This window comes from Trichomycterus rosablanca, chromosome 26, assembly GCF_030014385.1.
Source record: "Trichomycterus rosablanca isolate fTriRos1 chromosome 26, fTriRos1.hap1, whole genome shotgun sequence".
NCBI lineage: Eukaryota > Metazoa > Chordata > Actinopteri > Siluriformes > Trichomycteridae > Trichomycterus > Trichomycterus rosablanca.
In genome coordinates this window covers 3,058,423-3,084,463 of record NC_086013.1, presented here as the reverse complement: position 1 = coordinate 3,084,463, position 26,041 = coordinate 3,058,423, and the positions used below count along the sequence as shown (strand labels likewise).

Here is a 26,041-nt window from a genome sequence, read left to right as displayed (position 1 = left end):
ATAAGTTCCCATTAGAATTTTTATTCTCATACCATATTCTCAACTAATTGTAATTAAACTTTGCAAAATGTTTGTAAATTGGAGATATTTTGCAGATGTTATACTGTGCTACTGATACAGTAACACATAATATTTGACTTGGTTTTAAGCCAAGCACACAAAGTGGCCAACAGCTAACAGCTATGTATTTTAACAGGTAGACAGAAACAGAAATTCAGTGTGAGATTATATAACAGTAGCAGCACAATATTGATTAATTACACAGATGAGCAAATATAGAGTAACTGTGGTTCTATAAAAGTAGAGGTAAAGGTAGCACATGGTTAACAGGTGGGTTAACTAGTTGCTAATAAGTAAATCCAGTTTCCAGACTTCATAATAAGTAACTCTATAAGTAAGGTCTCTAAAAAAATTTGACTAATTCTTTACTGTTTTTTGTTTTAGAAATTTATTTATTAATTTAATAAACATTTACATAAGTCCGTAAGGTACAGAGGTTTCAAAATAGATTAAAAGAGAGAAAAAAAGTAATATAGGAAACTGAGATTGAGCCTTTATTTGTGTTGTTATTTATTGATGTTTGTATATTATTTATTGCAGAAAGGTGACAGATTATCTATTAAAATTATTGTTTTTGATAGAAGACTATAATTATTCTATTTATATATAGTCCATAAGAACCACTGCCCTAAACATTGCGTCCACAGTTTGGGAAACACACTTTCACAGTATAACATGTTTCTCACATAAAAAACGTTCTGGCATTAAATAAAAAAAAGACACACATGCACAATTAAAACAGCTTCTTTTCTTTTTGAGCAGTGTGGACGATAATGAAAGTGTCGAGTGCAGCTGCAGGAGTGTTAAAGCCCTGTTACAAACAGGTTTAGGATCCAAACATTTGCTTTTGACACTGATTGTTTTGGACACACGGCCTTCCACTATGTTCTAAATTAAAGTGTGTCCTTTTACACACAGGCTCAGCGTGGTGCTGTACTAAAAATTATATCTGGCTAAAGGTTTGTGACACATGACACCCGAGCTTCCCAACACCATGGGCATTAATATAGAGTTGGTCCCCATTTTGCCTTCACTTATCTGGGGAAGCTTTCCAATCAATTTTAGGGATTCATTTCCAATGGACCTTGTCAAGAAGGCAAAATGTCCAGCATACAAGTAGTACCTTACTAACATAAGCCCTCAAACTCCAGTTATGGATGATATTGACAAAAAATTAAACCAATTTTTAATGATAGTTTAAAAACATTTTGTCAATCACCTTAAAATTACACAGACAAATTAATAAAGAGAGAAACAAAGTGTGAAAGGAAGCAGGCTGGTGCCATGTTTTCTGTTTTTAGTTTTCATTTATTAGACTTTTATACATAAATAAAAAAACATAAAAGAGTTTCAGAATCTTAAAGATACGCTGGTTTGGTTGATTTTTCAAAAGACCACTGTAACTGGAATTAAAAGCTTAAATGATAATCCATTAAATAAAATAATTCAATTGCTCATTTATATGAAACGTATAATTATGTAGATATGCACTTATAACAAAATACAAATTATTTTTGTGTAATCAGTTAATGTTGGCTTTAACATAACAGCTACAGTATAGTAGTTTTAAATGCATTAAGATAAAGCAAACCACTTGTTAGTGGCATTAGTTCACAGTTTTGACAGTATAGACAACAAAACACAAAGAGACACTTTATATGTTTTATTGCTTTGCCAATATCTAAACAATACGACTCCATCATCCTAGCAGCCACCTCAAAATCCAATGTGCTAGAAAAGCTTAAAAATAATCAGTAAAATATTAAATCATGAACCCAGTAGTAAATAAAATGCCACTGATTCAAACACAGTAGAACAAGTTGCTACATAATGCTACATCAATGAGAACCAAAATCAGATGTCAGGCTTTTATATTTCCATATATTTTATGTTAAATAGATTAAAATGATTAAAAAGAAAAAAAAAAAAAAAAAAAGAAAAATCAAAGTTAAGTAAGATGTTATCATCTACTGTAAAATATATTCAATCTTGCAATGCATTCATTGCATAAAAAATAAACAGAACACTACAGCACAGTGTGTTGCCACATGTTTAACAAAACAAATTACACAAATAGAACAAAATAATCCAAAACACATCTTTAATAATGTAACAGATCAGACAATAAATGAACGGTCTTGTCAAGTAAAGTCTTGACAGGAATTTTTCTTTACTTTGGCTCACTCCAGCAATTTCCTATCAAGCAAAGTTCCTTTCAAATCAAGTTAAAATAGATTCATATAATAAATAAAACATTTCTTATTGCAAAAGTATTGCAAAAACTAAAGTAATATCATGAAAACCTTATTTTTAATCATTGAGACACAAGAAAACAAAACAAAAATGACTCAACGTAGGTCTTATTTATATCATAAAATCAACACCATATTGCCATATTGACGCTCCAATTCACCTTTTATTAAAGGTGAGCTTAAGAAAACAAAGAGCGGTCAATCAAATAAATAGTGTTTTAGGTTTAAAACATGTTCATTCTGTATAAACACAAGCTCACCTACATAAACACAGTGCATTACTGGACAGCCTGTGTAAATGATGATCATCTAAGCTGTTTCCTTTAATCGCTCGTTTTAAAGACCCACAAATTCAAGTAACTTTATAAAGTATTAAATAAATGCACACAATCACATTATATTATAAGCAACAAAAAGTACAAAAATTACAGCTGTCCAAGATGTTCAGCATCTCAGGTACCTATAACAACAACAGTAATTAATATATTTTTTATAATCTTGTGTGGGGTGGCTCGGAGGGTAGCACCATTGCCTCACAGCAAGAAGGTCCTGGGTTTGATCCCCAGGCGGGGCGGTCCGGGTCCTTTCTGTGTGGAGTTTGCATGTTCTCCCCGTGTCTGTGTGGGTTTTCTCCGGGTGCTCCGGTTTCCTCTCTCAGTCCAAAAACATGCAGTCAGGTTAATTGGAGACACTGAAGTGCCCTATAAGTGAATGAGTATGTGTATGTGTGTTTGCCCTGCGATGGACTGGCGTCCCGTCCAGGGTGTTACTGTGTGCCCTGCGCCCATTGAAAAGCTGGGATAGGCTCCAGCACAATCCCTTCTCTACAATCCTCCTATATTTCTGATGCCTTTTATACCCTTTGACAGCCTATTTTCCAGCCTATGAGCTGGAGATTTCCACCCAGTTTCATAAAACAGCAAAGAGGAAGCTGGAGCACAGCCACGCTTTACCTTCAGGTTGTGGGTTTCAGTTCAAGCTGAACTTCCTGTGGAACAATAAAGGGTTCATTTTAAAAGTAAAATAAATTATTTAAATATTTTTTATTTGTATTTAATACTGCATTATGTGAATTTGGCATGTGGTATTTGAAGAACGTTCTAGCAAGAATGTGTCACTGCAATTTACTCACACCAAAGAAAAAAATATAGTTATACGTGGGGATTTAATACACATTATTGTAGTGTTTAAGAAAAGACTGGTAGCACCATTAAGATTTGAACTGAGGAGCTTGAACCCTCTGCAGTGGTGGGCTAGCATATTAGACTTCAGCACCACCCACAAGTGCATGTTTGAAAAAAACACACACACACACAAAAACAGGCCCTGATCGCTCTACTTAGTGAAAAACTGGCAACCTCTAAGGTATGAAATACACACAGGTCATTTTCAAGCAATGAACAGTTCAGAAAATCAATTATGTGGCAAGTCTAGGTTCAACAGCTTTGAAAATCAAACTAGGTGAGGTGATACCAGTAGTACAATACAATAATAACATTATATAGTTACAGCAATAACATACATTGTTATTAGGTTCTACTACCAAGTAACATCTAAATATGTCACAAACAGTATTAAGACTTACTTTATTGGTAAGAAGTAAACAAGTGTTGGGTTCATTTCTTCTATTTCTTTCCTCCTAATGACATGTTCTCCATTTTCTTCTTCTGTGCCTATTGACAAAGCATATATTTAGTCTATTGATTTTTGGCTTTAAATTTGTATTATATACAAAAATGGCCAAATGTAGGTGGACATCTCATTCCAAAATCGAAGGCATTGATATGAGAACAAACTTCTCCTCTCCTGAGAGGCTTAAACAAGACTTTGTTTAATTTAGTCAGTAGACTGTTTGTATAATTTGGCACTGATTTTAGATGAGAAAGCTTGGTGTTGAAATCAGAGCTCTGAGTCCCCACACCAAACGCCTTTGGGCACAGGGGCACAGTCATGCAGAAACAGGTAAGGGTCTTCACCCAAGTCAAGTTTAAAAGTATACAGCTTATACAGAATTGATTTAACACACCTCATAATGCAGGTATCAATAATACATACTTTGGCCATAAAGTGTATAATGTATTCTAAAATTCTACTGTTAGTGTCTACGACTTGTTAATACCTGTGACATGGCATCGTCGATCTGTTTCAGTTCTTCATAGTGGTCACGAGAGTCTCTCAAGGGCTGCACCATGATCTCCTCGATTTGAGGGAAAAGCTACAGACGACAACAACAACAACAACAACAACAACACAATCGTTTCGGCAGATTTTTAAACACAATCAAGCTGTGCTACTATATTAAATATTATAATTATATGCCATATTTAAGCAGAATTTGGAGACCTTCATGACTGTCTCGAACATGGGGATGAGGACGAACTTGATGAAGCCGATTTGCGCCGTCGGCTTGGTTACTTTGTCCCGGTCCATGAAGGGGGCGACAGGAAGCCCCTCTGACTTCTCTCGGTCGCTCTGAATCAATCACAAACAACAATAAAACAACAACAAAACTTTATATAATGAAGTAAAAGCTTGTCTGTGTTTCGGGTAATTAATGATAATTTACTGAGATACTGGTATATCATAGATATCAGTCGAAATCAGATAGATCACTGGTCCCCAACCATCGGGCCACGGACCAGTACCAGTCTGCCATTTATTATCGGGCCGCACAGAAAGACTAAATAATTAGAGATCACTACAAAAGCAATGAAAACACTGCTTCCATTTCCACCACACTTAGGGTGTTATTGTGTCCTATCACCGTGAGGCGACAGTGCTACCCACTGAGCCACCTAGGTACCTTATTTAATGCTACATTTTCACAAACAGTGAGCTAAACATCATTAAATAATAATAAAACTCATTTACTGACAGAATAGTGTAGACTAACATCAGTGTTACCTGCATAAAGTACTCCTCCAGCAGACAGTCCACCCACGGCTCAGCCACGTCGGTGGGTCTGACTTCATTCGAAATGTCGCAACACTTGATCAAGACCATCTTCAGCTGTATTAGCAACAAACAGGAGCATTTAAGAGCATTTTAAGAAGAATGATGCTAATAGCATGAATGCATTAAAAGCAATGACACATTTACACATTTGACGTGCTCCTCATTGGTAAAGTCAAAGTTGTCCACTTTCTGTCTGAAGGAATCTAGTATCTCTCCATGTCTCGCCATGTCCGTGGCCAGAATAAGAGTGATGATCGCCTGGAACAGATACAAGCATCAAATGTCATGTCGCTATTGGAATATCTCTAGCTATTGGTAAAGCAGTGATAAGACAGCAGGGACTGCAAGACCTGTCGGATCTGTTTGAAGGACTCGAGTTCGATGTTGGCGAAGATGTTGCACTCCGGCATGGAGAGGATCTGGAAGGCCACTGCGCAGTGGTGGTTCTCTAGGGGAGAGATGTCATTGTAGCGAACGGCCAGCTCGGTCCGCGCATTGATCTGATACCTGATGATGAAGACAAAACAACACGTAAAGTGTTTGGTTATGCAAACCAATGTTGACCTCCACTGTGACTGAGGAGAGCCGTGACTGAAACGTGTGCAGTAGCATCTTTTCACCTGCACGAGGCGAGTTCATATATGGATCAGCTTTGTGTACGGAGAGTCACACCATGGTCCGACTATCCCGTGACTGCATCGGTTATGAGGAATCACCCTCCTTTAAACAATAAGCCAATCATTGTTCGTGTAGGCGCCCAGCCTGCCGATAGCAGAGCTGAGTTTCGAGCCAAGGACTTCGAGAAGTCAGCTCTGGTGTGCTACCGTGTTTTACTACTGCGCCACCTGAGCAGGATGATCTATTACACTAGCCCACCTTTGCAGAGATCTGCTGAGATTTATTTTATATAACTGATTAATCACATCTATTAGCAATGGGTGTGCAACTAATACCTGAAATCAGTAAATACAAGGTGTGTCCATATAGTTTTGGTCGTATAGTGTAAGAGATTCAATGATTTGGACCCCATATGACTATAATGTTCAGAAAATATTGGTTTCGGACAAGAGTGTCATTAACAGAGTATCAAGATTTTCCATACCAGCCTGCTCCTGACTAGAACTGCAGTGGGTCCAAAGCCTACCTATTTTGCCTGTTTATACTGTATATATAAGCTGTGCAACATATTAATATTTTTTATCAAAAGGCTTTTAAGGTTTGTGTGTATGTGAAATGAAGATGTACGTGTTGTTGTATCCTGGATGGTCGAGATCATGGCACACTGCTGCTGTCATCAGAATGCACATGTCAGTCATAGTCAGCCTATCCTGAAACAACAACCAAGAAACAAAAAAGGAAACTGTAAAAGTATAGAAAAAATTAAAATACTCCAACATTTAAGTGATCTCCAAGAGAATGTGCTTCCAGCTGTTTATGGAAAGCCCTTTCCTGTTGTGGGGTGACTGTTTAATGGAATTTCAGTGGCCTGAACCCTCCTGAACACATTTGGGATGTATTGGAATGCTGATTGTGAGCCAGGACTTCAGCATTAGCAGAAAAAGCAAGAGTGGATTCTGTTATAGCTGCAAATTACTATACTGTGTATATACAGTACATCTCCAATAATAGATGCAGTAGAGAGATTGAGAGAAGGTTGGTAAATTTTACCTGCAGGTTGCACAGGTGAATCATTCCGTACATCATCTGGCTGACGCAGAAGCAGTGGCGGAAGTTATGGAACGGATTGTCCCGGTAATTCTCCTGGATCGCCAGCTACGATTCACAGTCAGTGTTACTCCAGCGCCTTCATTCACATTCACGAGGTACTAAATACAGAGGTTTTGAATCTTACCAGCCATCTTTTCAGCGTGATGGGGTTCATGTTAAATTCCTTCACCAGTCCAAGATCATGGTACATGTACTCCAGACAGCTTAACATCTGCAGGTAATGTTCACGTTCATTAAAACCAATAACCAACAGCAAACTTTGGCCATAAGGCAATATTAACTGATGAAATACTATTACAGCTGAATTATTTATAAGCAATGTTAAAAAAAAAAAAAAAAAACTACAATCAAATAACAGGGCTGCTCAGTTATTCATAAATCATCATTTTTTTGCTTTTTCCTTTTATTTTGGGAAAATTTTAAGAATGTTAAGGATTAAATAATTCTGATTCATACATTTGGATCAATACAAACGTGCCTCTTTTGATTACAACTGACACAGTGAACTACAACTGCTGTATTTCTTTAGTTTCTAGTCTACATAGTCTGGATAATCATGATTTAAATACAGAAATAAAGATCACCATATTAGCCAGGATCATTCAGCCCTACTTACAAGTTAACTAAATGACTTGATTAAATGACATTAATAAAGATTTATTCTGACCTCGTTGTGCTCCCAGTGCCAGACGTCAAAAGTGGGCTTCTTCAGCGCCTCTATAGTCTCGTGAGAGAGTGTGTACTGCAAAGAAAATAGATACTACAGACTGATAGGCAGATGGATTAACAGACAGGTGGACAGAGATTGCATGGACGGAAAAACAGACCAGCAGGAACAATGGTTGGATGGATGGATGGATGGATGGAAAGATGACACTATGAAATCTTATTGCTCCATGATTTAGACTCTGATTACCTTTGGATAACTCGGAACATCACGTCTGGGAGAGAGCTTCTTTCCATCATCTGTGAAATTGTATTTGCAGTTGCAGTTCACCCTGTGATGAAAAAAAAGTTTTATTAATTGGTCAGCAGTATGAGATTGATGGTCTGGTAGTAGAACAAATTGGATAGATGTATGGCTGGATAATTAAGATTGACTATTAGCTACAGCTTATGGAATTGTCAGCTCCCTCGACTTTGTCCATCAGTGAAACCAAACCATCAAGTATTTAACTGATAGATCATTCTCAGCCTTGTCTCAGTCTTGTCTCCCTCAATTACTTTTAGATTAGAAATGTCTTTTGTATTTATTGTACTCTTGTTTATCTGCACTGTGTGTATTGTGTTGTCTTGCACTTGTGTTCTGTGTTGCACCCTGGTCCTGAAGGAACGTTGTTTCGTTTCAATATGTACTTCTATAGAGCTGAAATGACAATAAAGCCTCTCTTTAACTCTCTTGATCTCTTTAACCCAGCAGTGATACCGACACAGTAGTGAGCAGGACCATTTTGTCCACTAGGGGCGCTTTAGAGCCACAACAACAACAGTTACATTTAAACAATATATAATACAAAATATTATGGTCAATAACGAATACTATATTACTACAAATAAATACATAAACGTGTAGAACATTAAAACTGTTATAAAGGTATAAAATGAAGCTGAATGAATCATGATTATACAGTATATTACAGCTTTAATGCAGGACGTGTGGATGTGTCACCTCGATCCTCCTCTAGAGGTCACCTCATCCCTTAGTCTTCTCAGATCGTTCTTACACTTCTCAATTTCCACCACCTTCAGCCCTTCTACTGCCATAAACACACATTTACTAAGTGTAGGACAACAATTTTAATTCAAGAAATATCTAATTAGATTTAGCTTTAGCCTAAACAACAGCAAACAGGATCAGTGCTGCTTACGTTCTACTCTCTTCTCCAGCATGGCCAGTCTGTTGGTCATCTCTGTCTTCAGCTCACTGATCCTGAAAGCCCTGATACAGAGGGGACACCATATTACTAAAGTCTTACTTTCTTAAGTAATATACATAATGTACGAGTGTAATATTAAATACAAACAAATTACCGACTGAACTGCTCTGCTACTTGGGACAGAACATTCTGGAACACGTCTTCTTTTTCTTCAGAAGGGAAATAAATGTGTAATAATTCAGATCATTTATCAAGAGCTAGACATAAACAGTACATGTACTCAATACACTGTCAAGTTTTTCACAACACTTTATAAAGGTCAGATACATTATATGGCCAGAACCTAGCATGTAGAATCAGCTACGGTTGTGGCAACACAGAACTTTACATGTTTTTATTATCTGTTGAATAAATAATAGCTTTACCCAGTGCCAGAAAACTCCTAGAAATTTACAATAGCATCAGCTATTATGAATAATAATGCAGCATTAGTGTTATATTTAGACCTACTGACAATATGCATACATTACTTTACATCATCCAGTCCTAATTTCTGTCATGCCCAGCTCAGACAGGACAATACGTAGACATGCGGTTTAGGATAATAATTTCTGCTCACCTACTCCTTGGTTGCAGTGTGGCACTACCTTATATAAGTTGCTGTAAATAGAAAAGTACATCTTTCAATCATTTAGTCACATAAATGTAAGTCCAAAACCTCCATGAGACACAGCCCTTACTGTATATGTAAATATACAAGGAAAATGACAGACTAATAAATACTGTAGATTAGGATTACTTGGGTGAGTTTGTCGGCATGGTGGGATCAATAGATATTAGGGCACCTTCTGTATCCACTAAAAGTATTGCACTGTTCCTGCACAAGAAGAGAAGAAAAAACCCTAATAAATTATACTGTAAACAATAGAACAGAGAAACATATACTGTATTCTATACATATTTGAATTGATTATGTAATAGTATATATAGTATATTGACCTGGCAATGTTGGATGATGTGCAAAGAAGCTCTTTGATATCACATGGACTACAGTGTCGACTAAAAATCACCTAAAAAAAACAAGATCAAAGCCATTATATGACATTAATTCATTCTCTACTTTACTTAGACAATGTAAATGGATGTATTAGAAGGGCATTCAGTAGATATTGTTGTGTATTGTTTTATTTTTGGTCTAGGGGCCAGATTTACATTCACACTTCGGACAGTCACGTCTTGGCTTTAGCTCTGCTTGGATGCACAGCTTTCATGCATGGAATGAGTTTTTTTCCTTTTAAAATATGTAATCATGTTCATATGTAATCCCGTAATCATTAAGTAACTCTAAGTCTCTTTAATCACAGAAAACAGTACAGACTTTAAGGTTTAAAATAGTTTTGTAAAGTACAGCAGAATTACTGTAACTATAAAGCTCCGTAAGGGGGTGAAAGTGGTGCAGACAAATGGCAAAACAATCATGATGTATGTGTTTAGTTGAGTGGTTTTTACTGCGATCATTCAAAGTGGGGCTCGAACTCTGGGCTTGAGGAATGAGAACGCTCTGTGCTCCTGAAGTTGATTGATAGGGATAAAAAGAATATAAATCAGATGAAATCAATCAGTGCTGATAATGTGTGTGGTTGTGATTAGTGAACTTTTAATATTTACTATTCTTGTGAACATGAGCATCTCACTACCGCCCAAAACTGCTCATGATCATACTAGTTTTAGTTCCATTAATTTCATTAATAAGTGAAACGTGAGCAGCCCTTGGTACCGTCGAACACGGCTCACGATCGTACTAGCCTATGTTTTATTTATAAATCCACTTTCTTTTACTCTTTATTTGCTTTCTTTTCTTGTAATCTTTGAATAATTACCATCACTGTTTACCTTACCGGCCCAGTCCATGCTGAACAAAGACTGAACACTGCGTTGCTGCAAACTCATGTTAATAAAGTGTTAAGTTCAGGTGTTGTGAATAAAGGTTAATTGATTGAGGTTAATGAGCGCGGTGGCTTATGGGAAACGTAGTTTATTTAGAACTATGTGGCGAGTCTAGATAAATACATTTTGAACATTTATGGAAAGTAATTAAACTACATTTTATTTATTGTCCATGATGCATATTTAAAATATTATATTTAGCCTTAATGCTAACTGCCATGCACAAAAATAAATACTCTTGAAATGACCACTCCTGGGTCAGCTGCTTTCTGCAGGTGGCAAGGCTACTTATGAATGCCACATACACAAGTGACCTAGAACAATGCCTTTTGTTTAGACCACACCACACACACCACATAAGCACCCTACTAAAAGGTACAATGGTTACTTACTGGGATTTGGGCTGCACAATATATTGCTGGCCTTTGCAATAATGATAATAATGGTCTCACTACAAAATATTTTCTATAACCAATTAGTAATCAATACATAACATGCTACTAGGGTTGTGACAATCGTGTCCTTCACATCATCCAGAGCTATACATTATTTCGATCTTTATAAAGCATAAACTGTAGGTATTAATACATACATACATTTGCAATAATAAGCAAAGTCAAAAGTTTACATACATTTGCTTATAATAGTATTAAAATTTCAGTTATTTCTATGACAAAATGATTGTCTGTATCCAAAAACCCCCACACATATCCTGCAATGATTAGCAATAACTGGTGTCTTTTTGGTGACCCCCATATAAATAGGGTTTGACGGCACCCTTTAAAATAATTGGAACAGTTCATCTGAGATAACTGCAATTGGTATAATTATATATAAGTGTACAATTAAAGTCATTAAGATATTTAAACAAATTATTAAATAGAATACCGAGGGCATTTGGTCTTATACAACCTAGTATATGTAAGACCAAATGCCCTCGGTATTCTAGAGACCTATCTGACAGGTAAAGAAACCTTTTCACAGACCTTAATGATACTAGATGGTCCTCATGACCATAGTCAGTTTTTCAAAGAGACTTACCCTCTGAACTTTGCCATTTACATCCAGGTAGACTGTTTTGGGAGTGTAGGATGAAGAACTGGAGCCCATGATGACCTAGACAGATGTTATCTTTTCTATTAAAGAACTTTGGAGGAGATTGAGAAGACTTTCTATATATATATTAATTGATCTAAAGAAACAATCTCACAAGAGGTCTGTGAGGCAACACAGAAGAAACATCAAGCAGTCTAACTTAATAAACTCATCACAATCAAGAAAAATAACTTAAACCAGTAAAAGATAGGTAGAACGTACTGTAGATGCCAGCTGATCCACCAGTCTATCTGCCATCCACCGTCCTCAGACGTCAGGTCCAGTCACAAATAAATAAAGCCCAGGATTGAGCACAGATCTGGGTGGAGTGTCCTTCACGTCCATTGCCGTGGAAACAAGAGGTGGGCTTAAACCTCACCTTGTTTGTAGGGCACATCTCAATGCGCATGTAATTATACTAATTATTTAAAAATTAGACTGTTTGGATTTAATAAGGGTGCTGGTTTTATTTATAGGGCTTTATTAATTTTGGGATATTATACTGTACTGTTCATTTCTAGTTAAATACACAATATGGCCAAATATATGTGAACACTCCTCTTAATTATGAAAGATTCCTTTTTTATTAATGGATATGTTATAGAGGGGTGACCAAGGGTCTGTCCGAAAACCTAGTGAGCTGCCTTGCTGCATACTGGCTACCTAGACAGAGAGGATTCTAATAAGAACTAATCAAACTTATAAGGCAGATTATTCAGACGCACTACTTAGTGAGCTTCAAAATAGGGCACCCTAGTAGGCAGCATTTAAGGTATCTAAGAATTTAGGCATGCCTTCTTCTCAGGAGTGTTTGGATGATGTAAAATGGTCTATATAGAGAGATCACTAGGTTTTCAGACAGACTTCAAGTGTACAGAGCAACAGATGGACTAGTCAGTAATTGTACACTCACAAAATGCATCTATATGATGGGTGTAGCTTAAAAAATGGCCTAATAAAGTGCTTATGATACTTTCAGCAAGCTAATTATTCAATGGTGAGAGTAAATCTGACACTGACTGTAGTGTCAACCACACGCGAGTGAAAGCCACGTTTGAGAACACTTGAGTCTGATAAAACAAAGTGTTTATGCATGTGTGGACATCTGAGTAACCATAGAAACTGAGACGAGATAAAAGGAAAGATGTTCCACCAGTGTATTTTAATGATTAAACCACTAAACATTAAAATAATCAAACATTGGTCAGTTAAAAACATCCAGGTTCAAACAGAGGAGATCCGATTCTCTCTCTTTGCATCAGACATTTTTTTATTCCACACAATTTCATTCAGACGTTTAGAGTTTTTCTTTCTTTTTTTGGTCCGTAAAGGATAAAAGCGTCCCGTGTTCAAATAAAAACTGAATAAAAAGGCCGATCCCGCGTCCGTTAAAAAGCAGCATTGTGCGGCGGATCAGGGAACCGCGTCTCTCGGTGCTCTCCGCCGCAGGTGTGACATTCACTCGTCCGGCCGGCGCCTCAGATCTCTTTCAACCTGAAATGAAACGACGGGATCAAGCCAGGGTACAAAAACAAACGCTTCCTAATTATTCATTATTCCTCTGTTTTAATGGGAATCAGAACACAGGGTGCAATTAAAAATGCCTAACTGGACGAGCAGCTCGGTGCTGCGGTGTTATATATGTGTATCACAGGTACAGTTTCATAAAAGGAGGTAAAAACACTGAGCAATTTTGGCGCCACATTCAGTCTCCTTCAAAATTCTCTACTTCATGGTTTTTCAAATTTTAACAGCCACATAAACACAAAATGAACTTGTACACGAATGCCCCCTTGTGGAGGCTTATGTTACATCTTGTAAACCACAGTGGGACCAGATTGCCATCATTTTTATTTATTAAGTATTTGTTTTGTGTTTCATTTTGATGCATTTGCGTCGTCTGAGTCACAGGCATATAAATAAAATTCGAATTTTTTCCATATGAGCTGAATAAATACGTTACATAAGAGTTTCTCAGAATGTGCACACTTGATGAGCACAGACTCGAATGAGGAACGTTAGATTAAAAGCCGAGCGCTTGTGTATAATTAAGGAATCTCACCCTCTTTGTCTTGAACTGTGGCAACACCATCCATAAAACTCCTTAAACACCAATCTGGACAGGAACTACAGAACCAAGAATAACAAGTCACACTGTTAAAGGTGTAATAAAATAATATAATATCACATCTGTATGTTGTGCGTTTGCATTTAGTTCCTGGGTCAGACAAACCCAGAGTTTGCTTTGCTTATGCGAGCAGCACAGGGTTTCTTGTTTGTTTTGGGGGTTTTTTTTGCACACAAGGCAACCTAAAGCTTGCTTGACAGTGGACAGTGTCACTGATGTTCCAGAATCTTCTCATGTATGGTGACCCCCTGAACAAATTGTTCTCTCAGCCTAATTAGAGTTTTCTTTCTGTTTATGTTCTCTTTAATGGGTACAGTCAAACTAGCCATATTTATAAGGGCACAGAGAAGTCACCTGCTACAGACAATTAAGATTCTGGTTATATTTATGACCTAGCAGATTTAATTCTTTAAAAAAAAGACCACAACAAATCAGCTTAAATTCATTAATGTTTGGTTAAATAAGTGATAACCGTGTTCTAGTGACTCAATCACAGCATAAAATGGGCAGTTTCATATAAATAATATCACAAACACAGCGACCCTTACCAGACAGGCGAGGACATCAGCACTGATGAGCATGTAAAACACGTTATTCCAGCCAGTGGGTGAGATCAGACCGGCCAGCAGAGGTCCAATAGCGGCACCTAATGGACAAAAACATCAGAATCAACACAGTGAGATGAGAACAGAGTAAAACCTGCTGAACTGATCCTGTCCTGTAATCCAAACAACCTTCTGTTTACAGTTAACCAGGAAAAGAATAGAAAATAGTTTAGCTTTGTGTTTGGGGTAACAGAATGTAACTTTTAGCAGCTTAATGGCAACACAAGGCGAGAGGCTTTAAAAACATCAAATGTGACACAAGTATATTAGTGCTACTTTAACTATGGTTAGATTTGTTTGTTTTTATTATTGGTCAACACACTGGTTACATTCATGGTAGGATATTTTACTTTTTTAATCCTTTGTTGGATATTTGCTTTTTTCCTTTTTTTTTTGGGAAATTTTCTTTATTATTCATGGTAGGATTTTTTTTACTTTTCATTTATTTAGGATATTTTCTCTTTTTTATTCTTCTTGTTTTAGAATACTTTGTGTTTTTTAATTCCTCGTAGGATATTTTCTTTTTTTTTTTATTAGAATTTTTTATTCATGGTAGGATATTTTCTTTTTCTCTATTTTTAATTTTTTTAAAGAATATTTTATTTTATTTTTTTAGGATCAAGTCTTGGTCCATTTTGTTCAGTTTTTGTTTTTTATCTTTAGATGCGGTCAGATTTGCACTGGTGACCAAATCTAAAGACTCTGATCTGAAATGAAGCGAGAACCAAACCGGTGTAGTGGACCATCTCACCATCTTTAGACCCAACCTCAATTTCCCCTATTGACGTTTGTATGCTAGCAGGTGGCTAACGTTACGCTCTGTGTAACACACATTCTCGCTACGTAGAGCTGAGCTCATCAGCACTTAGTAATAAGTTGTAGCCTAGAGGTTAAGGTACTGGACTGGTAATCAAAAGGTCACTGGTTTAAGCCCCACCACTGCCAGGTTGTCACTGTAGGGTTCCTCAGCAAGGCCCTAATCAAGTTCAAGTTCAAGTTTCAAGTTTATTTGTCATTTGTACAAATGTTAGCAGCAGTTGTACATTGAAATGTGTGTTGGGAGGCTCGGGAACTCTACGAGTGTGCTATAATAAAGTACAAATAAGATAAAAGCACAAGTACAAATAAAAATACAAATAAGAAAAAAATATAGAAAAATATATGTAAAAACAATTGCAGTTAAAGTGCAAACAGGTGTAAGGAATTCATTATATGCTTTTAACTTATGTGCAGCAACAGTTTCTGCATGATTGTGCCCCTGTGCATAAAGCAAGCTCCATAATGACATGAAGAGCCCCACCGAACAGCTCTGGTATGAACTGATAAGTAACTGAACTAATTTACACTGCAGTGAACAAAAACGTGTAACAATACTGATTATAAATTCAACTGTTTACAGAGGCGTATGAAATGAAGTGGCATTTTATTCGTACCTATGGATCCAGTTCCGTCAATAATAGCTGTGACAGTAGACAGAGCTCTGGAGTTTCCTCTCAGACACTCGTGGGTTCCCTGTAAATAAAAAAATAATCCATAATAAAAAAGGCCAGTCATTTATAGAGGACATGACATAGTGAGGGTACACTATTGGTAATAAATATCAAGGTTCTTGTTAACTGTAATTACTTCAGTAAAGTGACTTGGGGAAATTTCCATATCAACACTAGAGACTGGTTGTTATGAGGATGTATGATATTATTATGATATTGGTATTGTGCAGGTGCAATCAGTACGGAAGCCTGTTTATCTCACTTGAGGAAGAAAAAAAAGGTTTTTATTACAGTAGTGAGCTTATGGGACTGATAAGAGTGGAACAGTACCAGGTCAGCTGACACGGCTGTAGTGATGAGGGCGTAGGGTCCGTTCACAAGAGCGCCACACAACATCAGCATCCCTGTAGAGGAAAATAAGCTTCAGAATTATTGGAAACTTTGATAAAGATAAGCAAACAAACTCAAATTAATTTAAGATTTCTGTGGTTAATAAGCTCAGGGTTAAGCTGGAAATTTAGAGAAATCAAACCGTATATAAATAAATAAGTAAAAATGATGCCATCATGTTGTTTTCTGAATCATGGTCCTGCTGGAATATCCAACCATGAGCCAGTTTTCAGTCAAATTTTAATTTACAATCTCCTGGTACTTGATGCAGTCCATGATGCTATGTTATTCCTTTAAGGTTTTTAAGGCAACATCTGATCATTAGATTCTTCTCTGTATGGCCACCCTAACAGAATCCAGCTCCAGTCAAAGCGCTAGTAGCATTTTATACATGCGTACATTGCATTTGTGGCTAGATGAATGAAAGGCTTTGATTTGGCACCAGTTCCAAATTGTTTGTTTGGACAAAAGTGGCGTTTATTTGCAAAACTGACGATGTTTGAGTCTTATTCATTCAAATTATTTTCCAGGCCACCGAAGAAGGATGTGGGAGTTTTTCTTGCCACTGTCGCCCTCGGTTTGCTCAACTGGGTTTTTGGTCTGTTGGTCCTGAATCCTGTAAATTTGCTTTGAGACGACGTCTATTGTAAAAAGCACTCGACATTGGGACCTGGAAACATCACTGGCACTGAGCACCGGCGCTTGGGCTCTCATTCAGGCAGCTTCAAAAAGGACAAGTTAGCACATATTTATACCCCAGTGAAATAAGAACACATGGATCAAATGTAAAAGGGAACCAAGCTTTTTTTAGTCATCAACTGTGCAATAAATGCACTTAAATGACTACAGATTTGATTTCTCTACTATTTCAAGTGTAAAACTGAGCGTATGAACAACAAGGCCTTAATATAACCTAATCGTTTTAATTTCTTAAAAAGCTTTGTCAGTGTCACTGTTATTCAGACAGACTGCAGACGTCTGAGGCGGCGTCTACTCACCGATCGTGGTCGCCAGGCCGCTCTGCCCGACAGCGTTGTACACGAACAGCTTGTAACAGAGACAGAAGAACACAGATTAAAAACTCGTACAGGAAAGAGAAATCTGTCGGCTCGTTTTTGGCGGTTTCGTGGTTAATATCGCACTATGCTGCGGCGTGGGCGTGTGATCTGGAACGGGTGGGAAAATCTGTGAGCAAACTGCCGAGTGTGGGACGTGTGTGTTCGTGTGTGTGTGAGAGAAGAGCAGCACATGCATCTGAGTAATCTCTCATACACACCCAGTACAACGCTACAGCGACCTGGGAGTTCTGTTAAAATGAATTAAATTCATTGTATGAGAGAGGCTCTAGGGATTCCTCATAACTACCATAGTCGTAGAGCTCACAAAGCAAGCAGCTACTGTATAAATCCCTGCAAAGAAATTAGAAAAAGCTGATGCTCAAGTCAACGTTATTTATTAAGGACAGTCTGTACCATACTGATAGACCTATCAAAGAAATTCTGTGCAAGAATGGGATGTCCGACAAGCTGGTCAGCGTCCACCTGTTTTCGGCCATGTTACAGATTGTGAATCGTGAACTTTACTTGCACTTATTAGACCTACACATGATTAGAATCAGTGTGGGTGGCGTGTAACCTCAAATGCCTATACAGAATCGTACGGCACTGAAACACAGCGCAAGCCATAAAAGCGAAAGTAGGTCATGTAATCGCATGGTGTGCCATATCAATATAGCACTCTGTAAAATTTATTTTATTTAGTGAGTTGGAAGCAAATCCTTGCAGTCATGCTCCAAAACCTAGTGGAAAGCTTTTCAACTAGTAACCGAAGTGGAACCAGGTTCACTTGAACGCTGGTGTCGATGACGTGTCCACAAGCTGAGCACTCACCATGGGTGCAGCGACGATCAGCATGACACAGCAGGTGGTAGCTCTGCCCCCCGTGTAGTCCGAAATCACACCGGCCAGGATGCCACCTGGGTCAGAAAAGTTAATCGTAGATGCATTATAATACTGTTATTATGGCAAAAAATGACCAGCAATCAGTGTAAACAGCCGACGCTTACCCAGAATTCCCCCGACGTCAAACAGGGTTGACAGGTCGCCTGCTTCTTTAGGGTCGAAGTGGGCTGAGAAAATAACGTAAAGAGATTACACAACAATAAACCCAGCTGACATGTGACCTGCGGGAGAGTCGTTAGATCTTACCGATGTTAGCGATGTACAGGGGCAGCCAGTAGAGGAACGTGTAGCTAACCAGCTTAGCGAAGAGCAAACAGAGAGAGAACTCGACAACACCCTGAGAACAAGCGAGACAGAACTCTGATCAAACACACGGCTTAGATGATGCGCAAACCGTCCCGTTCGGTCCATGACCAGTGCCCACTTACCGGAATCTTCAGGGCTCCGCAGAAACTGATGGCCTCGGCTTCCTCCTCCGTAGACTCGACCACCGCGGACGCGTGATTGTTAAACATCTCTTCGTTAATGACGGAGTTCCTCAGGAGCGGCTCCTGCTCGCTGCTCTCCTACAGTCCCAACGAGAACAGATCATTACTGACCGAACACAAACCCCGCCGGTACTGAGGCTCATATAGTGCCCGGTGTGGTGGGCTTACGTGGTGCTGCGGAGGGTCACAGTTTACGTCCTCCGGCTCTGTAACAGGATGAGATGATGATAAGATATATGCCAGAATAACATACAGGAGGTGGATTGGCTACTAAATTACCCAGTGTATTACACCTTTGGGCTCAGTGTGTCTGGGCAGGCTCTGCCCCCACTGTGACATGGACCACAACAAAGCGGCTACTGAAGACAAATAAATCGATCAGTGATTGATTATTAAAAGCATGTAACATCTGTATTGTGTCATTCATTTCATCTCATTTTCATGTTTGACTGCTGCATGAACCCGGTCAGGGTCTTGGCGGGTCCTGTCTCCAGGAATCACTAGCTGCAGTGCAGTAACACACACCAGAGAATACGCCCATCTGGAGATGCAGGGCCTCGGCCGTCTCGTCTGTGTAGACGCCCGGCAGGCCGAAAGCACCGTTTGGGATTCGAACTCTGGATGCCAGAAGTAGTGTGCAACCAGGGTTCAAATTTACTGCCTGAATCAATGAATCAATTCTGAATCACTGAATCAATGCTGATTCAATGATTCGATGCTGAATCAACGAATCAATGCAGAATCAACGAATCAAGGCTAAATCAACGAATCAATTCTGAAGCAATGAATCAATTCTGAAGCAATGCTGCATCAATGCTGAATCAACCAATCAAAGCTGAATCAATGAATCAATTCTGAATCAATAAATCAATGTTGCTTTTCTATTGAACAGAACCCTACAGTACAAAACCTTAAGCATCCAAACCCAGAACTTTCTGTGCCATAATTAACATTCTATAGTCTGTTTCCAGTTGTGCTATGATACTGACAGTTTGCAGAAGGTGAGGCTGTGACGGCGCTCTCCAAAAAAACGTTGAGAGCAAATACACCACAGTAAAAGTAAACAATAGCAGCAGCAACAACAGGACAGTTTGTCTGCACTGTGACATTTTAGATCCGTCCACAAGGTCGCTTCAGGATGCATAGTCACCAGTAAGAAGAGTCACATTGCAGATTAAAAAATGTACCATGCCATAGGGAGCCCCAAATAATGCATTCTTTTAATCCTAAGCAATGCTGAACTTACTCTCGACTAGAAAGAAGAAGCAGATGACTCCCATCACACCGATGATGATGCCGGGCACGATGAAGGACATTCCCCAGGAAGAAGAGACGAACGCCCCGGCGATGAGCGAGCCCAGGATGTTCCCCACCGAGGTGTGAGAGTTCCACACGCCCATGATAAGGCCTCGTCTACAGCACAGCATAATAAAAACACGGTCACAACTGATCCTGTTCAACACTCGATTTTTATCCCACTATCTTGCCCCCCCCCCCCCCCCCCCCCCCCCCCCCCCAACATGCTCCCTCACAGAGCTTTGCTCTACATGACCCCTCATGACTTATACTGGCGCTGAGGCCAGACCCGGAGGATCAGCAAGGAGAACCCCTTGCAGACCACCCTCCCTCAGACACGGTCAATTGTGTCTGTTGAATGCCCGACCAGGTTGGTAGCACTGAGGAAATTAACACAAAGCTTTAGAACATTTTGGAAGCTTTTAATTTGAACCTACCATGTGTTTGCAGTACTTAACATGAGTTTAACCACATTTTTAAATCGAACACGTTTATAAATGTGTTCCTAAGGTGTAACATGCCCTAAATGTCAAACACATTTCCTCATCCGCTACTGCAAGTTTCATTTTTCAGATTTGTGGTTTTAGTGACTGCTGTAGAGTCATGTAACGTGTTAAAAGTGCAGTTGTGGGAAAACGCCGATGCTGAGTCGGCAGAACGGCGTTGAGTCAAGAGACTAGAAACGTGACCCATACTCACTTCCCCTTTCCGAACCAGTTCCCGACGCAGGCCACCACTGCCGGCCATCCTGTCGTCTGTACCAATCCGTTCAGAGCCTAAGAGCAAAGAAAACATCGTCAGACAGAGCTGAGGGTAGTATGAGCTGAAATATAATCCTCATTGCACTCGTGTTAGCCATGTGATCGCTCTGCTACATCAGCAGACCGTGTACTAATCCACATTGATTCACTGAGAAGAATAAAAGTCTGCAACCCGCATATTAAGCACTGCAGATCCAAAAGGAAACAACATTTGCTTCGATTTATCGGCTGCCGTCCACTTTTTTCTACACATGTAGCCATGGACAGAAATATGAAATCATAAAACCGTCGTTATGTTGTTTGTTTGGATTTTGATGCCATGTTTAACACATTTATGTCAATTTATGGCATGATTGGTATTACGACCTTCGTTATGAGACAATATTCAGTAATACAAACCTTCTATACTAATCTCACCCTATACCATGACACGCCCTGGAACTTTATAATGCCATCTTTATGTATAAACTGGGTTTTTTTCGGTCTGATTTCGGGAAAGCCCAAGCCCGGAGACATTAGCTGCATTTCTGGGCCTTGTTATGAAAAAAACATGGCTTTTAATTTGGATCTGAGGATGCACAAATGACATTTATACAAAATAGCATTGCTATATACACTCAGATTTGTCTGGATTCCGGGGAATCTTTCAATAATTTAGACACTGTAGAGGGTGAAATACCTAAATTCCTAGTAATCGCTTGTAGAGGAACATTGTTTTTAAATGGGTGCATTTTTTGAGGCAAAACTCAACCCATTCTGTGTTCTGTTGCATTTTACATAGTCATAACTTTTCTTGTATGCATGTATGTTCATTTTATGTGGCATTTAAGATTTTAATCAACTCCAGTAAATCCAGTAACAGTGTATAAGGCAGAATTTGTCGGGTATATGATAAACAAATGTTGTAACTCATTTATTGAAATTTAAGCAAAGATCAGTAATTATTTTAAAAGGGAAAACTTACTATTTTAGCTTATGCTAACTAGTTTAAAACTGAACCAATCAGTTCCAGTCTACCCCTTTACATTCCTTCTAAAATTCAAACACCAAGAAAGCCTATTTATGCTGATTCGTTGATTTTCCCTGCCAGCTCATTTTGTTCCTGTTTACTCAGACTGAAGCAGCCACAAGGTCATTTTACCACCTGACCATATATTTTATGGCCAGAGTCTGATAAATTTACAACATATAAAAAATATCCCAACTGAAATTCAAGCAGGACTCATTGTATGTTAAAGCAGGACTCAGGTGGTAAAATGACCTTAAGTAACATCTACCATAAGCAAAAGAAAGTGATGACGTTTTGCTCACCTGCATGATACAGTAGTACCACAGCGAGTGGATGTTCCAGTAGAAACCCAGTCCGAAAAGCGACGTGAAAAGGCAGCTGAGGAGCATGCCCGAGGTGAGGTAGTACCGCAACGGAAGTCGCTCGCCGAACATCCCGCTGTCAATATAAAAAAAGACATGGCGTGATGTGACATTCCTGCACTACAGTGCACAAGAGCAGCAGGCGAAAATGAACAGTCAGTCCTACCTGAAGAACATGCCAATGGCGTAGGCCACCAGAAAGCAGTTGTCCAGATAGCCAAACAGATTCTGGTAATTATCTTGGTCTAGACAGGGCAAAAGGTCAGCAAGTGTTATTTTATTTTATTGTTTACAGAGGAAGAGAAGGGACAAGTACCAAAATAAAACAGTCACAGTAGACACACACAAAAAAATGCAGTGATAGAACCTGGTAGTTTAGTACATACTAAACCAGTAATGAATGGCAACTCACCAAAAGGAGCCCAGTCACACCAGGTGGCATTGTCTGAGACATTGAGGTCAGTCGGTCGAATAACAAAGGAGCAGTTTCTGTGAAGCTGATTCTAAAGACAAAAGAAAATCCATTGAAAAACATGAGAAACCATTACTTCCATGTCCGAATGGTAATTTTACCGGGTTGATGTGAATAATTTGTGTGTGTGTTTTTTTACCTTGACAATGCTGATGGGTTTGCGTGAGAGGTGGTAGGCTGTATAGAACAGGAACGTAAGAAAGAGGATGAAGTATCGGTACCTAAAGAGAAAAAGACAATATCACAACACCTGCTTGAGCACCCTAATAAAGTCTGACTATTTATATTTAGTTATCTAGTAAGCACCCATTCTTAGTGGCAATGTCCAGCTGGGGCTTTGTCCTGCATTTAACATTCTGGTGAAGTTTACAGTTTGTAAAGAAGCCAACCATGAGTTGTTGTATTTTAACATACACATTTATGAAGTATACCCTTCCACTGTAAAATGCATTAACACACTCACTGGTTGTATTATTACGAACCAGCACATTCGTGTTTTTACTTATTTAGTCATTCAGGCAGTCATGTGATACCAGGTCAGTGGAAAAATTGTAATCTGAGTGACTTGGGACGTGGTATGGCTGGTGGTGCAGGTCAGAAACTGCTCATCTCATGATGTTTTAATCTACAAGTCTCTAGACCTTAGATGAAAATATCTAGCGAGTGGCAGTTCTGCTGGTGGTTACACCTCTACTGGAAATCTGCAGCAATTATGTGATGCTATCATGTCCAGAAGCTTGTAGGAATGGCTTCAACACCCTTAGGAAAAAGAATCTGTATCTGTTCTGACTGCCAGGAGACTCCCACCCAGCATTAGTATGGTGTTCCTAATACAGCGGCCAGTGAGCATATATTAAACCTGCTAGTTTGCAGTTCTGAACATCACCTTCGTTACAGAAAAGCTGATTTACCACAAACACAATGTGGCTTCTGTGCTCACCTGTTTAGCTACACTTCCTGTCTGGGAGGGACCGAGCCATGCACACACTGTAAGCTCTGTGTTTACTACTCTGCAGCTTTTCTAAAATTACATAACGTACGTTAGCATTCAAACCAACTCAAATTTAAGTCTCAAATTCAAATCTGGGGTGGAACTGTGTGTGAGAGCTCTTTATATGAATCTACAGTTGGGCCATAAGTTTAGATAATAATGACAGTTTTGGGGTTGCAATGAATTTAGCAACTATTTCTTTGCTGTGACTGAATGATTGGATGCTGCAAACCTGCACAAGTGAGAGCTCTTAACTGTGGATTATTTTCCTGAAAATAGGCCAAAACTCACAAGAAAATCCACATAATGCTGATCGGATTTGGGTCAGGACTTTGAAAAGCCAATTCCAAGAGCTTTCCAAGAGCCTTTGGTCATTCCAAAACCACTTTTCTGTGTGTTTTAAGTCACTGTCCTATTGGAACACACAACTAAGTCAAATATTTTTTTAATTGAAGATAACCTTGGGCTGGTTTAATTGGTAGCCAAGCAGCCATTGGTCAAAACACTACCACCAACATGCTTGACAGTAGGGTACAATGTTGTTAGTCTTGGTTGCCAAAGTTATTGTGTACAAATAGCTCAGTTTTTGTTTTATCCATGCACAAGACTTAATCAGGAGGGTTTAAATTGTCGATGTGAAACACAAGCTTGTGGATATTAATATCTTGTTTCTCAGCATGTTCTCAGCATGAAGCTTTCACCTAACCTTGGCAAACATACCACTCTTCCATGTACTTTGTACTTATAAACAGCAATCTGGTCTGAAGCACAAACCTATGCTCTGCTTTTTGGGATGTGTACAGACATTTTTAGACTCTGAAGTAGTAATACTTTTGGCTTAGTGTTAATTGCCTAGGTCAGACTAACCCTATTTATATGTGCACAGAATCCTTTTTGCCAGATAAGATGACATGCCACTCATGCCATGACAATATGGAAACTTCCACACTACTAAATGAACAATGTAAGCTTCTGTGAGTCTATTTGGCCCATCCAAAGATTATTTAAACACATTATAATAACTTTTGTAGAAAACACTAAAATCCCAAGACTGTCATGGAACACATGTCTCTCACAAGTATAACAACTTTCACTTCAACTCATTGCGTTTATTAACCTGGTTAGTATTCATACACATGTAAAAAATAAAAACAACAAATGTTATCATGTATTAAAGTTTAAAATGTGCAGATTTTATTCAAAATGTTCATTTGTAAATAGATAATAAAAGTGCCACTCACCCACTGTCTCTAGAAAACGAGGTGACCAATCTGATTCCAGGGGCCAAAGAGGATCTCATCTTCACTACAGCTTTTCTTTAATTAAAATAAAATCTAGTGCATTCCTGATGTTCAATAAATATAAAAGCGAATATAAAAAGCTCTAAAAAAAGTGCAAAAATCTCTAAAAATCTTATAAAAAACAACCCGAATACAAACAATGATCAATACCGAAAGTCTGTTTACACGCCAAACAGTGCGACTCTGTGATTAATTAAAAAGCCGATCGTGCTGAATCTGAAGCTAAAATGAAAGTAAAATAGAACTAAATAGGTGCAGATATCTGAACTCTTTATAATAAACCCTGGACATTATGGAACAGTTGACCGGTTCACTACCCGTAATGTTTTCCATCGTTCCTGCTTTATTCAGTATTAACCTGCAACACAGCGCTCACTCACTCAGTCCTGTTTATCACATCAGTATTAAACTAACCTGTTTACATTTAGATCCTAAAATCCTAACATACATTAAAACCTAAAACCTAAAACACCCCACCCGGTCTCACAGCCCGATCCCCTCCAGTACTGTAGCGAGTCCTGCTGGAAATAATCCCCCGTCTCCCCTCCCTCCCCTCCCGCGTGATCACCGGCCCCCACCCGCCGTGACGTCACACGCCGGATCATTAACCCCTTCCAGTCCGACAACAACTGGAAAAGTTATCAAGAGAACAGACAGAGAGGAAACTGTTCATTCACTCATTCATTCATTCATTCACTCATCTGCTCATTTATTAATCCATTCATTCATTCATTCACTCACATCCACTCATTCAAGCATTCATCTACTGTTCATTTATCCATCTACTGTTCATTTATTCATCTACTGTTCATTTATTCATCTACTGTTCATTTATTCATCTACTAATTCATTTATTCATCTACTGTTCGTTTA

The 26,041-nt window shown here is 38.6% G+C and overlaps 2 protein-coding genes across 2 annotated transcripts; both read right to left on the bottom strand.

Annotated features, from left to right (window-relative positions):
* Positions 1-3,211: 3,211 nt before the first annotated feature.
* On the bottom strand, positions 3,212-12,180 carry pde9ab (phosphodiesterase 9ab). The gene is made up of 20 exons (XM_062988580.1): positions 12,137-12,180; positions 11,861-11,935; positions 9,872-9,942; positions 9,672-9,749; positions 9,492-9,532; positions 9,027-9,081; positions 8,864-8,934; positions 8,665-8,752; positions 7,912-7,993; positions 7,663-7,737; positions 7,120-7,206; positions 6,936-7,040; positions 6,513-6,595; positions 5,618-5,774; positions 5,412-5,525; positions 5,217-5,321; positions 4,656-4,784; positions 4,432-4,527; positions 3,898-3,985; positions 3,212-3,300 (listed from the first exon to the last, which is right to left on the bottom strand). The coding sequence occupies exons 1-19, from the start codon at positions 12,170-12,172 to the stop codon at positions 3,938-3,940; spliced, it is 1,596 nt and encodes a 531-aa protein (XP_062844650.1). The 5' UTR covers positions 12,173-12,180; the 3' UTR covers positions 3,212-3,300; positions 3,898-3,937.
* Positions 12,181-13,057: 877 nt separating this feature from the next.
* Positions 13,058-25,661, bottom strand: slc37a2 (solute carrier family 37 member 2). The gene is made up of 18 exons (XM_062988941.1): positions 25,109-25,661; positions 23,016-23,097; positions 22,817-22,907; positions 22,571-22,649; positions 22,345-22,480; positions 20,972-21,048; positions 20,223-20,389; positions 19,145-19,182; positions 18,917-19,054; positions 18,735-18,825; positions 18,593-18,655; positions 18,417-18,502; positions 17,526-17,574; positions 16,468-16,541; positions 16,081-16,159; positions 14,591-14,688; positions 13,977-14,041; positions 13,058-13,408 (listed from the first exon to the last, which is right to left on the bottom strand). Exons 1-18 carry the CDS (start codon positions 25,165-25,167, stop codon positions 13,393-13,395), a joined length of 1,488 nt encoding a protein of 495 aa, XP_062845011.1. The 5' UTR covers positions 25,168-25,661; the 3' UTR covers positions 13,058-13,392.
* Positions 25,662-26,041: the final 380 nt, after the last annotated feature.

What these genes read in the sequence shown, in the direction of transcription:
- pde9ab (XM_062988580.1), bottom strand. Translation starts at nt 12,172, where the DNA reads ATGGCAGATAGACTGGTGGATCAGCTGGCATCTACA. An exon ending in ACATCATCCAACATTGCCAG is followed by an intron (nt 9,750 to 9,871) that starts GTCAATATACTA and finishes CTTCTTGTGCAG; the next exon opens with GAACAGTGCAATACTTTTAG. An exon ending in TGTTCGAGACAGTCATGAAG is followed by an intron (nt 4,528 to 4,655) that starts GTCTCCAAATTC and finishes TGTCGTCTGTAG; the next exon opens with CTTTTCCCTCAAATCGAGGA.
- slc37a2 (XM_062988941.1), bottom strand. Translation starts at nt 25,167, where the DNA reads ATGAGATCCTCTTTGGCCCCTGGAATCAGATTGGTCACCTCGTTTTCT. An exon ending in TGATCGTCGCTGCACCCATG is followed by an intron (nt 17,575 to 18,416) that starts GTGAGTGCTCAG and finishes CTCTGTTACAAG; the next exon opens with CTGTTCGTGTACAACGCTGT. An exon ending in TGACGGAACTGGATCCATAG is followed by an intron (nt 14,689 to 16,080) that starts GTACGAATAAAA and finishes TTTGTCCATTAG; the next exon opens with GTGCCGCTATTGGACCTCTG.